General features: G+C 36.3%; 1 protein-coding gene across 4 annotated transcripts in view; it reads right to left on the bottom strand.

The window, feature by feature from the left end:
• The window catches only part of UBR3 (ubiquitin protein ligase E3 component n-recognin 3 (putative)), a 123,110-nt gene extending 108,090 nt beyond the window's left edge, over positions 1 to 15,020 (bottom strand). For 3 of the 4 annotated variants that reach the window (XM_009278563.2, XM_009278564.2, XM_009278565.2), the window contains exons 1-5: positions 14,954 to 15,020; positions 3,856 to 3,995; positions 3,315 to 3,473; positions 1,476 to 1,619; positions 822 to 871 (exon numbers count right to left, since the gene is read on the bottom strand). In XM_009278563.2, coding sequence (XP_009276838.1) covers positions 822 to 871; positions 1,476 to 1,619; positions 3,315 to 3,473; positions 3,856 to 3,931 — 429 coding nt within the window. In that variant the 5' untranslated portion in view covers positions 3,932 to 3,995; positions 14,954 to 15,020. The remainder of the gene's footprint in view (positions 1 to 821; positions 872 to 1,475; positions 1,620 to 3,314; positions 3,474 to 3,855; positions 3,996 to 14,953) is intronic. The other variant, XM_009278566.2, reaches the window with a different exon arrangement.
• Positions 15,021 to 15,521: the final 501 nt, after the last annotated feature.

The raw sequence follows: 15,521 nt of genomic DNA, 5'->3' as shown, positions 1-15,521 counted from the left end.
ACTTTGAAAAATGCCAAATTATAAATAGCACTGCTGAAAGCGTAACAGATGCTGCTGTGCTCGTGACAGAGGCAAACATGTCATACGACTGTTTTAGACATACATGAACAATTGTTTTTACTTCAATACTTGTTCACATAGAATTCAATGTAAGCAAAAATCCTATGAAAAACTATATTTTACATTATTTAAAGTTTGTTATACTACCCTACCAGAATGACTGCTAAGGCTTACTAGTTGAAATTAGGTTTTAAATAGTAGGGAAAAAAAATGAGAATAAATTGATAAAGTAACTCTACCAGAATTTAACTTTCCTCATGAAATTCCACTTATTTATTACAGCTCAATCTAAAAGGAGATTCCCTCCTTTTTACTCCCACTCAATGTGTTTCATAAGTAAGGTCAAGTCTACACATGGGAATTTATCTACAGAGAAATTCTCACTGCTGCTATCACCAGTTCAGCTGGATTCTCAAGTGCCAAAACTACTAACACCATTCACAGCATCACATGCTTTAAGTTTGCTTTAATCAAGCCCAATTTACTTGATAGTGACTTTTGAACTACCTACACAAGTTTCTTCTACATTACATACATAAATTAAACTGAAATAGTATTAGCAAAAATAAGGACTTTTCAAGAGGTCCTTAGTAAATCAAAGGCATAAGATCTATTCCTTTACATCTCCATTATTTCTAATTGTTAAAATGGAGAGAATATGTGGCAGATAGAAGAGTTAAAGTTTGTGGGATTTGGCTGCAAACATTCTCTCCATTTAATATTCTGTTGCAGTTCATTATAATCTTTAAAAACAGTCTCACCTCATCTGAAGAATCCCCTTGTCCTGCTGTTGCCGTAGTACCTGCTAAACCTTTTGAAATAAAAAAATTCAGAGATTCCTTTCATAAGTCTTATACTGAAAAGAGAGTATTTTATGATATTTAATGAGCCAGTATGAAATGAAACACTACATTAACTTTCTTTAAAAGATACACAGCAGTGGACTGAGAAGTTGGAGTAAGATTTCCAAGCAATACAAAATTAGGGATTTGCAAGTACGTTCCATTGCAGAACTTCAACGTAGTGAGTTAACAGAGATGTGTTCTTTCAGAAATTGCAAAAAACTCTGATGGCCTTCAGTGATCAAAAAAAATCCACAGCACTTTTGTAAGAATAGGTGGCTTAACTCAGTTGCAGTGACAAAATTCCACTACGAGCAATTTCATCTTGCCTACTCAAATTCCACTAACGCTATGACTGGGAAATGATGCTTAGTATATTAGCAATAAAAAGTTAATATGTTTAGCTTTGTTGATAGAATTAACATGAGTCCTGTAATTTGGTGGTGCACTAAGTAACAGGTAATGCCTTAAGTTTCATTAAGATTTGTTTTTTTAAAAAATAAACTAAAAGAACAGTTTATATAAAAACCAGCAATAATGAAGTCTTCTCTTAAAATATTTTTCTACACAAACCTTGAACTGCTAATGTGCTAGTTCCAGCTCCTTGTTCCTGCATACCACATGCAATTTTATCCTCAGGAAATGCCAGTCCAGAGCCTTTCAAAGCAATGAGGTACTTTTCATGACTTTTCTTTGCACATGCATTCTCTCCAACACCTTGAATACATATGTAAAACAGCATTAAAGTACAACAGCAGCTACTTGGTTCATACACTTCATATTCCATACAAGCAATCTAAAAAATGGTCCACGTTTTAATAAGCTGTACAATTATGAGATGTAGAAGCTAAAAAGTTTTTCCAACTGATGAACTGAAATCCAAAAGACCAGAAACCTTCTCAGTTTTTCCCCTCCACCACAGTGTTTTCTTCTAAATTATGTACTTAATATCTATTTTACCAGCACTGCCACCATTAACACTACAGCAAAAAAAGGATTTGTACTGGTATTTCAAAACAGTTGGTTTTGGACAGAAAGGACAGGGACCTACGATTTCCAATGGGAAAAAAATAAACCAGAAAAAAAACAGTAATTACGGTAATACGCCATATATAATTTCTATTATTTGGAATTCTTCTTTCAAAGTTCAAGTTTTGACAGCTGCAATTAACAGAGACTATTCATAAAGATACCATCATTTCAACTGTTTGATGAAGCAAAGTCACACTGCATGCTCAGGATATAAAATTTTCCACAAAGAAATGGACTAAAAAAAACCCAACACATTTGTTATATAAGGAAAAACTAAACTTTAGAGGAGCAAATTGTGTCAAGTGTTTAAGGAAAAGAAAACATTAAAAAGATGACAGCATCTTTTTAGCTGTGCACCTTTTGCATTCAAAGTCAGAAGGGCAGGTTTTGCTCTAAAATCCCTTTCTTTGCTTTCCCTACCCAGAAACTGTACCTACTCAGACATGCATATTCTCCATTCCAAGAGTCCAGATAAGAATGCCTTATTTCCCATTCCCTCTCCACTTTTCTATCTCGAGAAATCCATCACATATAGGAAATATTATTAAACAGGAAAGAAAAAGAGGAAGGAAACAGAATAAAGACAACTGTCCCTGAGGCAGCTTTCCTAAGTGTTTCTCCTTTCAAATAAAGATTGGGAGGATGCCTGTTCTTCAGCTAGCTGCTGCCCAAGCCAGTTATGGCAACTTAAATCTACAGTGATTACTATTTGGTTCCATACCTATGCAAAGGAAGTATGCAAAGGACTCAAAAAAGACACCTTCTAATCACAAGAAAATAAGATGGAGTTAATTTATACTAGGTGGTTTGGGATTAATAGTGACTGCCCAACATGTTCAGATTCATTGTTATTTGGTACAGGATAGAATAAATAATTGGGGGTAGGGGGGTTCTTTTTAAGGAAAAAAAAAAAGAAAAAAGGCTTTGCACAGAATTGCAGGACAGACAACGGCCTTTTGCCATTCAGGTCTCCTCCAGTAACCTCTGTGAGAGCAGATCCCAAAATAAGTTAGACAGATTCCACTTTGAATAAGCTTGATATGCCTTATTTGGAAGTACTAAGCTGCGGTGCTCACTTTACTTTAAAGAGAATGGATTTATTATAAAAACTTTTTTGAAACGACGTATCTTTATACAGTTATCTGGGACACAGAAGATAAGAGGTTTGCTCTTACAGGTCTTAATAACAAATGTTTCTAGTTGCTCCTGAAGCCCACCCCCCTTCTAGCAACAACAACAAAAAATCCTTAAAAACATGCATTTTTCTGGGTTTTGAGAAGTCAAATAAAAACACGCAGAAACTGAAGTGGTAAACAAAACTTATCTCCTTAAATTCTTCATCATTTGAAAATTTAATTATTAGAAATAACACAAACATACCAGAGCTAAGATCTTTGTAGAACTGTTGGCTAGTCAAAACCTGGGTAAGAACTGATCGCATTGCTCCTCCCATTTTGGTCAAGTCTTCTAGAAATGAAACATGAGGCTCCAAAACCTGGAGGATTTTATGAAGGTCTTTCTCTGATGGCAGATCAAGAGCTGAAAACCACATAACAAGAACTTTTGGTGTAAATGTAATGTAATTTGGCCAGCTATGGCCACGACAAAATAAATTAATTTATATATTCATAATGCTCTAAAATTCACATGTACAAGTTTCAGATTAACCCTGATTTCATTTTCTGGAAGAGCTCAACACAATGCTAGGTAACCCTTAAAACATATTTAAGAAGCTCTTCAGCAGAGAACAAAATCAAACCGCCTAGCCAGGCAGTAACTTTGTTAGGAAAAGAGGCACAAAATTTGGTGATATAAACTATAGATAGAATTCATGTATTCATGTACTGTGTCTTCACAGACTGCAAAGCAAGAAATAGCAGCATGGTAAGATATGCTAGATACATGCAAATTTAAAACATACCAGGCTCATTATACCCCTCTCTTAAGTGCTGAATAAGACTAAAGATGAACTGTGGAAGAACTAATTCTGACATCATCAACAAGTCTTTCGGGACACATGGAACATTTGAATTTGACTTAATCCGGTGTCTTTTACAAAACCTATAAAACAGATGAGAAAAATGTTAGCCATGCACAGCTTGGCAGAGTTAACATATACTAAGAAAACCATTACTTTTTCCATTTTTCAGAGAGTATATACTTTTATATTAAAGGTGGTGCAGAAATGGTATTCTGAAATTCCAACTACTATGTTCAAACCCATTTTGTTTCTGAGTCCAGCAAATTATAAAGGTGCCAATTTTTTTTCCCTTCTCAAAGTTCACATATCTAACATCCCAGTTTCTTCCCATACATGTTAGAAGCCTCTTCCATTGAACAATTAGAAAAACATTGACTTTTTCTTTATCAACACATATCTCCCAATTTCTAAACAGCCTAACTGAAGATACCGAACTAAAACAGCTCTCCTTTCTGCGAAATAATCAGAGGCTGACCTGATTCTTCAAGTCCTCATTCAGATAATGACTTTATTTTAATGTCTTTTGACATTAATAAAAACAACTTCCAAAAGCATAAGAGTTTGCAGGATCAGTATTTATTTCAAATGTATAGCAACTAAGATTTACTTATCAAAGGATGATAGAAACACTCTGCAAAAATTGTGCAAATTGTTTAATTTAAAAAGAAAAGAAAACATTTCTTCTTTGGAGAATTCCTGTGTGGTAGTAGTTGAGGCTTGGCTAATGCACAATGACACGAGGTTGAGCCAAACCCCATTAGAGCAGACAGAATGATTTCCCACTGACTTAACATGAGCCTGACTCAAGAGCCACTGAATACTTTTCTGCTCCCAATCTATTTTTAGAAAGGACATTTACCAACATCAAAGAGTTATTTACCCATGTCAAAAAAGAAACTAACAAGGAATAGAGTCTAAAAACACACCATACAAGAGTAAACTTTACTGAAAGGATTCACCAGATTTTACCAGTAATTTTTCCAAACTAAAGATTCGGAAATGGATTCACATTTGTTTGAATACAAAATTTGTTTTCTAAATTTATTAATGTCTTCACTATATTTGCTATGCCATATTTTCCAGAAGAAGCCTGCTATTTTCTACAACATAAGCCTTTCTTCTTTGAAGACCATTAAAGTATCACCTTTAAGAGAAGAAAGAAATAGAAGCAAGCCACAAAGCAAGTATCTGAATTTAGGGGACACACACACACACAAAAAAAGGAGGATACAAGTCCAGCAATTAAGATGGCATCTTCACAAGAATGGCTAGCGTCTTCACAAGTCTAAAGACTAAGAGCTTCTCCTTTGCTCTTACACATTAGAAATGACACTTTTTATTAAGAAAAGGTAAACAAGGACAGTACTAGCCAGATGATTTGCAGTTTGTATATACAGCCTATCCATTCCTGGGGGGGAAAGTGTCAGGCACTTTTGTGCCTGACAGAAAGAGCTCAGTGATGACTGACAACTTTCTGTTAATTAATCCACAAATGGATGGTTTTCACTTTTGTCACTCACTTTTGCAAATGACATTCACAGAAGTTATGAAAAGTCATTCACTTTTTCACTTTTGTCTCATCCACATACAGAAACCTGAACTGCCACAACTCACAAATCTGGCTTGATCTATGCTGCAATATGGTACCTCATTTATTATCTTAAAGGTATTTGGTTTCCCTTTCACCACTATCCTTATAAGAAGAGATCAAAAGTAAATAAAGACTTAAAAGACACGCAAGGAAAGAATTACTATGCAGTGTGTTTTAAAATCTTTTACTGGTCCGCCCTGCATATTTTGCATTCAGCCAAAAGGCGTTTTCACTGGTTATGATCACGAGCTAAGGGAGCCACGGTAACAACACTCACACGTAAAGTCACTTTGAGTCCCAGCTTCTGCTAAGCACAAAGCTTCCTTCCACAGAAAATAAAAAGCTTTGCTCCCCAAGAAGCCTGTGCCAGCATACCACTTGTGAATCAGCCTACGGATTAATTATCGCAAATTTAACATATCCTGTAGCTGAAGGTTATGAATCATGTCTTCTCTTGAGATTCCCAAGAAAGCACTATTGACTTACAAAGTGTGCTATTATTACTATATTAATACAGGTTCTAGAAAATCAAGGAAGAACCCAAATTTGATTCACTGTAAGGAAACGTCCTTTTACTGTCACATGCACAAATTATAGCAGTTCCAAACAGGGAACGATTTCTAGATACCAGGCCCTAAACCTTAAAGTAGGAATGCCAGTATCATTTTACAAGATGAGACATAGTCTATATTTATGGTTCAAAGGCTGCAGTATTAGAGTATTGTCCGAAATCAATATACTATTGTAGCTGTTCTTAACAGCTAGAAACGTGTACATTGTAAGGATCCCAGAATATGTCCTTACTGACATGACTTGCCACTGGATGAGCTATTGGTCATACTGAATTTCAAGGGCAAGAATTAGTCTAAGCCACAGTGATCCAGAAAGCCAATGCTCAGATTTTCTTATTTACAAATCAGGCTGAAGAAATCTTACTGAGCCCAAGCTTATAATATTCAGCCATGAGACTCTGTTTTATGCTGAATTACGGAAAACCGATCCTGCCACTGTGTGGTACTTTCACAATTCTGAAATACCGATACTCTGTTCTACTCAAAGCTCTATTGCCTTTACAGAGTGCTATACAATTCTTCTACAAATATTGACCAAAATGCTAAACAATGACTTGGAAGATCTTCAGAGATAAATAATCATCTTTTTTCCTTATTCTTTTCTCTGATTCAAAAGTATATTCTGGTTTTTATTTTCTATGCAGTTTCCTACCTTTGAAATTGCTTTTTCACAAAAAGACAAGGCTCATTTCAGCAGAAGGAGAGAACAACACAGTAACTTGCAATTAAATAAAAACAGAGCTTTAACAAGCAATCTTGTCCACATGACTTCAAATATAATTCCTGAAATTTCTTACGCTGCATTGATATCTTATTTGTAAGATGTAGAACATTGTTGACATCTACATGAGTAAGGAATACCATGTATTGTTAACATAAGCAACATTAACATCTTCTGAGCAACCTTCACTTCAGACTTTCCAGATTCATTCCGTTCTCTCCTACTATTTCCATCTTTAATAATTCTGCCGTAAGTTTCCAAAATGTATTTTAGAAGTGGCTTCAAGGTAAAATAACTCCTTTCCTTTAGGCTACAGTTTCACAACTGCTTAAGTTGAACTAGGTCAATCCGGCCACAATTCTGTCTTCAGCCCTCTTATTTGTTCCAGCACTGGCACTTGATTGATCCAGTGTTAAACCAGCTCAGAAGCTAAGCTAGCAGAAGTTATTTACTTTAAAAAAAAAAAAAAAAAAAATTCATTGGGCCACCTTAAATCTACCAACACTCACAGTCCTGCCTCCTTGGAAATCACACTGAAACCCCTGGATCATCCTGTCATCATCCCTTTCCTCCTTCACCTGACAGGGAGCAAAACACAGACAACAAAAACCCAAAAACCCAACAGTGCAGGAGGATGCTGTCCTGACCAACCAGTTGATCAGGTAGATACAAGGCTCACTGTGAAGCCAACTCCTCCACTTCAAAGGAGAATTTTTTTTAAACTTCCCCAGTTATTACAGCAGCTGATAAACGCCTTCGGTACCAGCCAGACCATACCTTTACAGGTTTTGAACATTTGCTCAGTCCTCTTTCCACTACATCCCACAGCATCTCAAGTTTCAGTTGCATTCCAGAAACTTGACATAAGTTCACGTATACAAAGAGGGAGTATTTTTATCCTCACTTTTCTCTTGCTATTTTGTCTCCTGCCACCCCATGTTTAAAGATCATTTGTTTTAAACTGATCATAAAGCTGTCAAAAGAAGGCATCCCATTTTCACAAGTCTTACAGTACTACAGCACTATGAGTACCTGACTCCAATAGAAGCTTTTAGGGACAAGAATCTGGGACCCAAGTGACAGGACCCAAGTGAAACATACTGAAAATCAATTCCTAAGCAAAGAAAGTAAACCTCTAATTGATTCTTCAACTCAGTAACAATGTCATAGCTAAACTGAGCTTTTATTTAAGACATTACATACATTTCATACTGTATACCACACGACTGATAATGTCATGTAGTGTTTCATGAATTATTCAAACAAAAAGAGTAATTTCTGTAAATAAGAATTCAACACACACTTTTTAAAAGAGTATGCATTTTGTCCCCACTGTAAAACTAACACACAAATACTATTCTTACATACACTGAATCTACAAAATAGATGCAAGATGCAAAATATTTTTGAGTGCTACAATTGCCTCTCAGAGTTCTTGTAAACTGGTTTTTCATTATTTATATACTGGTAAAGAGTGTTTAAATGTTTTTTCCTGCTTTTGCAGTTCACATTAAAACAAATCTTAATTCAGAACAAAATATAACTTGCATAATCAGGATTAGAAAATTATCTTGATGAAAAAGGACTTTGATATATTGTAGCCTTGCTTTATGTAAAACCACTGTCCCTAACCAACAACAAACACAATGGTAACTGAAGAAATGCATAGAAATAAACTAACTGTTCCTCTGAAAATTAAGTTTTGCATGTTTCCCCCACACACCCTAGTAATTAAATTTCAATAGTTAAACTCCTTTCACCTGCAAAACAGGCTTCCAAAAGTGAATCAATGTGGCACTGACTTCAAGGTCTGAGGAATGACAGCTCTTCCTGCTCTTTAAGAAAGCTGCAAGCTACAGAGGAGTTCAGAGACAAAACTGAGTACTTGCATTTCTGCTATTAGGGACTGCGAAAAGAAGCAAAGCCAACTGGAAAGATGTCAGTCTAACCCTTCTAACCAGGAAAGCTCCGAAGTAGAGACACTAGAGTCAATAATGGAGGACAATGAAACACGGCAGAGAATTAATGGCTTCTCAAGAAGAAAAACCCCAAAACACCTTAAAGGACATCTTTCCAGGCCTTCATGACAAAGCTGTTTGGCCAGGTTAAGAGGCTAGAAATCACAGATTAGACTCTTAGAAGTTATTCCAATCCTTGCAGAACAGCAGGAAGAGAGGCAGTGAGTCACCAGAAGATCCCTTGGTGCTCTGTGCTACATTGAGTGCCCTTCAGTGAAGCAAGCTCTCCAGTTCAAAGAAAAAGCAGACAAAGAAGCTCTGCAGAAGAGCATTTCTATTATTCTCTGTCAGTCCTCAGACATAAACATCTTCTATAGTAGATAAAACTACAATGAGTTTCCTTAGTATACAAGTACCCACTATCAATCAGAAACAGTAGATTTGGCAGTTTCAATTGTAAGACCTTAGAAATATAGTGAGAAAGAGGAAGAACGGACTTCTGAGTAGAGCTGAAGCTGAGCCTATGCTTGAATGGACCCACAAAGTTGTTGAATTTGAGCATTTTGATAGACAATAGAGCAATTCAAAAGAGTAACACAATCTTCTGCTGCAAAAATATTGCCTTTATAGAAAGGGTGGATGCTCTGGGATGTAATTACTGCACTGTAATTGCATCTAAGTACAGCTTACATTTACCTAGTTTGATCGAAAAGCCTCAATTTATACACAATTTAAAATATATTTGTACAATAACAGACACACAGCTCGCTAACTTACAAATATAATACTCATTCTCTTTGGTGCAGCTTTTCGAACATCACAGTGATTGCAAAGTGAAGCACCTACAAGTTAAAAGGGCTTCAGTTATGCTGTTAATGGCAATATTAAGATTATAAAAATTATCTTAATTCATCCATTTGCATGTATGAATATGGTCTCTAACCATTCTGTCCAACAGGAACTGCAGCCTTTTCAGTTGAGAAAAGGAACAGTACTTCTTAAATGAGCAGTTAATTTAGTATTTCACTGTTCTGAAGAAGGCATTGATGAGAATACTCTTCAAACTCAACTCTAAAAAGCAATCTTCATGAAGGTTAACAGTAAAAAAAACCCAGAATAAAAATATTTATGTTCAAAATTCTTGCAGCATGGAATAAAAATATTTATGTTCAAAATTCTTTCGCAGCATGGAGTCTAAAGGTATTTTTTTTTTTTTTTAAATATGGACCTAAAGATAGAGAAATTAAGATACAATGCATATTCTAGTTCTGGATGCTTAATTTCATAATTTTTAGGATCTGATTTTTCGGAGTTCTTAGCCTTACATAGCATTCACAACACAGAATTCCCAGCCAACTTCAAAAGTAGGTCTGAGAGACAAGCAGATCAGCAAACAGAATATCTGGTCCTGAGCCCTCATCAGAGCCATCTTTGCTTGGCCCTCGCTCTTCCTAAACCATTAGTTCACATACAGCCTCCCTGCCCAGTTGCTTTCAGAGCCCCATCAATTATCAACCTTAAAGCATGTGGACAGTACATCTTCTATTTAAAGAACAAAAGTCAAGTTTCCAAAAGAGAGTTAACAAAAATATTGTTCTGGCTAAGAAAATTTTCCCAAGAAAATTTAAACAGGTCAAACATACGGCATGTAATATTTTGGCCCAAATACTTCATCTGACAAAGTTCTAAGCGACTGCATAGTGCTAGACAAATGTAAAAACAAGTTTCATTTCTTCAGGATTTGAGTAAGATGTGTGGATTTTAATAAAAGCTTATCAACTTAAGCTGAAGACACCACTTTCATCAGGCCTCCAACAGACAAGGTCCATATATATGTAATTTACAGTTTTCTTGGAAAGGTAAGTGTCTGTGAGTTTCATATCAGAGCTATTATCGCTGCAGGTATTGTGCAGAAACAGAGATGCATCCTGATGAAGGCAGAGTTCATTATATAGTCCTTGCTATTGTAATACCCGAACGGCTATCTCTAGTACTTCAATGTAAAGAAAATTCATATTATTTTCAAAGCTTACTACCAGAATCCTCCATAGAGGAGGGCCCCTAGGATACTGTTATTTAAAATCACCTGCAGTTGTCAGATACCATTCCAGGATTTTTTTAAAATGTAAAATTCCTGATATTCTGCAAGTGATAAGGAAGAATAGGCTGAACTCTGAATCAACCTATATTAATTGTCATTAAGAAAGATCTAAGAGACAAAAGCTCTTTAGGAATGTGTTCCCCAAACACACACCCAAAATCACGTTTATTCTGCTGCCAACAGATCCATCGACAGCTCCATGTAGATCAGATATGTACTAGACAAGTAACACTCCACCCTGACATAGCAAACTTAGAATCCTGGACAGCTGATAGTTTCACAAAAGGGATAAAAGGAGCTTTAGAAGTTAGTGGGATCAAAGCAAAGGAACTGAAAATCAAAACTGGTTAGCACAAATCTAAACAAGACTGTTTCCACAGACCTGCAAAACACCAGTTCTTAAATTGAATACATACCAAGGTATATTACAAAGCAATAGACAAGTCATACAATAAATAAGCCAATTTCAGAGAAGGCAAGATACACAGCAGTCATATCTTGTGAGCTCAAACTTCAGAATACTGTTCTGTTCTTCAAACCAGACTGGCCCTATTAGCAAAACCTTTGGGGTAGAACCATCATTTATTTTAAGTTTGTTCAGTGACTAACATAGCAAGAGTTCGGGCTTCTAAATGTTTGAAGTTTTGTATATTGATACATTTGAGTATCTTATTGACGCCGCTGAAACAACTGCACGTTATTCCTGAGACATGTATAAAATACATGGCATCTAGTCAGGCCACAGCTCTAAAAGCAGTAATACAAAATTATCACTTGGCTGTTAACCATTTGGAAAACATTGCAGCAACTAATTTAGAGGCTGATGTAGTCCTAATTAGAGACATTCTTAAGAGAAATCAAGACAGGCAGGTTTGTGAGCTGACTGTATGTCATGACGGACTTAATCAATGCAGTGATCTGAAATCTTTTTTGCTTTCCAAGGATAAGACCTAACATGAAGCTCTGCGAAAACTACTGAATGTTACTGTGGAATCCTAAGCAGCCAAACAAAATATTGAGCTTTATGTCTGGGGAGGATGGGGAGGAGGGCAGAGGGAATCAATTATTTACTGCATGGTAACTGTAGTTCTTTCAAATGCTGTGGTCAGTGTGAATCCCAGCATGAATTCCTGTACCTTCTATGTGGAAGATCAGATAGTGGAGTGTTTGTTCTGAAGAGTCATACCCACCAGAAGTACATGACCATGGGTTTATGCAGACTCTCATGCCAAGCTAACAGGCAGTACAGCTCAAACTTCTCCTCAGTCCCTTCAGCCAGAAGTTCTTGGTAGCCCAAAGGACTTCAAAAGCAGAGAAGATGCACAGAGTTGACAGAGATTCTACAGAACGCCATTTGTACCAGACCAACAATCCTGAACACGAGAATGTTTTTACGTATTTTCATAATGCTCAGAGGCTAAACTCCTTGACAATGTGTAGGGTCTCAGCTTGTTGATAAAGCATGTTTCAGCAACTTCTTGAAGAAACGGTTGGACTCGATGATCTTAGAGGTCTTTTCCAACCTTACTGATTCTATGATTCTATTCTACGAAAGGTCCAAAAGAGTACTCTTCCCTCCTTGAGGCTGCATTACCAAAAATAGCCTAGCTCCTGGAGAACTGAAACCTTCTTGTTTACTATTAAAGAATACAATTGATAGAGTCACACTGGAAGAGACAACCTTGAAGCAGCAACATGCTGTATGTATGCTAAACAGGTGATTCACTGTTGCAAGACACTCCATAAAATAGCCACATAATCTACTCAATGCCAGTAAAATAGTTATTACCTGTATGTCCTAGAACCCAGCTGCAGGCAGATCTGACTTTTCTGATCTTAAGTGAATCACAGCTGCTACAACCCAAGATGACACAAGAGACCTTACCTGATGAACATACACAGAATACATCCAAAGGTAACTATTAATAATAGCTTTCTCAACAGCAAGCCTGCTTTTTTATTATCACTCTGTTTGTTAAAGTTTTCTCAAGTCTAGAATAGGAAAAAGGTCTTTTACTCTTACTTAGCAACAGAAAGTAAAAGAAATAGAATGTATTCTTCCATAGCTCCCAAACAGCACAGCAACGCCATTTCAATTGAAATGAGTTCCTGTAAGGAAGTGTCTCTGAAAAGGGATAAAATAAGGAATTGAGTCAGAAGGAGGGAAAGGAGGATACAGGGACAGAATAGCAAAGGTCCTCAATACCAGGTTATCTACTGTCCAAAACTTAAGTTTAACTAACTATTCAATAATACTTACGGGTGCAAACATTTTAATGCACTGAAAAAACAGAGCCAATTCTAAAAAATTAAAGCAGGAGAAAATTAGCAGGCTAGAAACTAAGAATATACTTCTCATACTTGTTGGCAGTGAGAGGAGGCAAAGAGAATTTTCCAGCCTTTTCATAAGGGATTATGGTAGACCTAACAGATACATCAGTCCCCAAGAGACATACTGAAGAAAAAAAAAAAAGAAGTCTGATCTAGTGTGTAGCTTGGACAGGATCTCCATGAAACCTACACCAATGCATACTCTAAGACACAGAACTAAATAGAAAGGTAAGTATGGATCATTAGAGACAGGACTGCAGAAAGCTTAGAGATAGGTACCTGAAGGTGCTTTTGAACACACAGCATATAACATCAATCTGTAAGAGTTACCTTTCTTATAAATATAGGGTTTTTTACTTCACACATGCCTACTGATAAAGAAATGGCCCACTGTCGCAAGTGGAAATTGATAATTTCTTAGACCCTTTGGTATAAGTCATAAGAGAAGGCAATGTTCTATGGCAATGGAGCCACCGGTTGCCATAACTACCATCAAAATACACAGCAAACATCAATGCAAAAACCTGTTTAATGAAATTCTTAACCTGGCTTTTTGCCTTTCAGGATATGCAACCCTTGATAAAGATATTATTCTCTTTGTACTGTAATGCAGCACTAAAACATCTGCTTCCCACATGATTAAATTAACAAGTAAGTCAACACACAGTGAGGCATACTCAGAAACAGGAGACGGGGGAATGAAATAGCCAAAGTGTAGAGGCTGTCTAGTATATCAGGTTATTGTCTACACACTTAAAGGGGAATCAGAACAAGACAGCCACAGAAACAAGACGGTACTCATCAGTAACAGACTACTGACTAGTTATACTCTTATTATAACCACATGGCATATTGCTTTCTTCAAGCTTATTTTATAAACTATCAAGTTTCATTATAACACAAGATCATCTACCAACCAAAAAATACTCATTTGCATTTCCCCCTGTCCAACTGCATGGGTTTTTTTTTCCTCCAACAGATGAACTCACCTGCTGAACTATGAGCATATGTCTACTATAAGTGCTTTAGAACTGAAGATTTTGCCTTCTTCAAAACATTATTAATTACCTCTGATAGAGCTGCAAAATTTCATTTGCCCATGGCTGGATACCATATGGGAGAGGACTACAAACTATTTTCACCTACTGACATATCACTGGATCTTAAAATCTGTTAAACCTTGCCACAGCTAGAGTTTTTAATACTTTGACAAACAGCTACATTTACAAACTTGGATATTTTCTGAAGTCTAAGTTACACTCTAGTAGATCAGACAAACTGTAATTAACTTAATAATCAAAAACACTAAAGTTTGCATGAGAATCAAAAGGTCCAAGAGTGTGACAATCTGATTTTTCTAAAACAAATGAGAACTATACAAGGTACCTAAAGCAAATCAGCATCCGTCTATTACGCCATATTCCAGCTTCCTTATATAAAGGCATCAGAAATACAAAATTAACACTTGTTTATCTCTAAAAAGTTAATTATAGATTTAATTAGTAATAAAAGATTAACACTCACATCCTTATACCCCAGACCAAACCATCTCTACATTTACATTAGCCACCCTAAAGAAAATGAAAAGATATTCCAGATGGTAAGGTGGAGAGATTTCCTTTACAGCAGATCAGTTAACTAAGACTTCATCAGAAGTATTTTTTGAGATGCATCAAATAAAAAAAACTCTGAACATGAAGACCAGATAACAAGAACCAACAGAAACAAACTACTGTTACTATAATATTAGTATACAATACCTACACAAAATTTTATCTGAGCAGGCAGATGGTAGATAAAGTTCTTAAGTAGGCTCCACATTTGATTCCCTTGCTATTAATAGAAGCCTACACTGTGGTGGCCAAGGTTATATCGGGTTAGACACACTCCGGTTTCCTGAATCTACCATGAAGGCCTCCTAACTTTAACATGTAAAGCACCACCTTTGTAATTGTGCAATTGATTTGTATACACAAAGTTAAATCAGTTTATCTGAACACGCTGCATTGAAACAATTCAAGTCAACAGGCAAAACTGTGTGTTTGCAAGAATTAATGTTTTTACATTGGTTTAAGTTTAACTTACTTTGTCTTGCATAGCAAACAAAGTTTCTAATTCACTTAATTGCACTGGCTTAACATCAATTCTTTAGATAAGCAGAGCAACCTTACGTCGAGCGCAGGTACCCCATATACTGCCATGTATTGTCCTCCTGTATGTCCGGGAGGACTGGAAAATCTACTGCTCGACTCAAGAGTGTTGTTTCTGAACAGATACTATGGAATTCTTTATCTAGAATGGTCAAACCTCCTGAAGGGACCTACCTCACACC

This window comes from Aptenodytes forsteri, unplaced genomic scaffold (genome assembly GCF_000699145.1).
Source record: "Aptenodytes forsteri isolate BGI_AS27 unplaced genomic scaffold, ASM69914v1 Scaffold257, whole genome shotgun sequence".
In the NCBI taxonomy this organism is placed as follows: Eukaryota; Metazoa; Chordata; class Aves; order Sphenisciformes; family Spheniscidae; genus Aptenodytes; species Aptenodytes forsteri.
The sequence above is the reverse complement of the archived record's forward strand: the minus strand, read 5'-3'. Positions and strand labels throughout refer to the sequence as shown.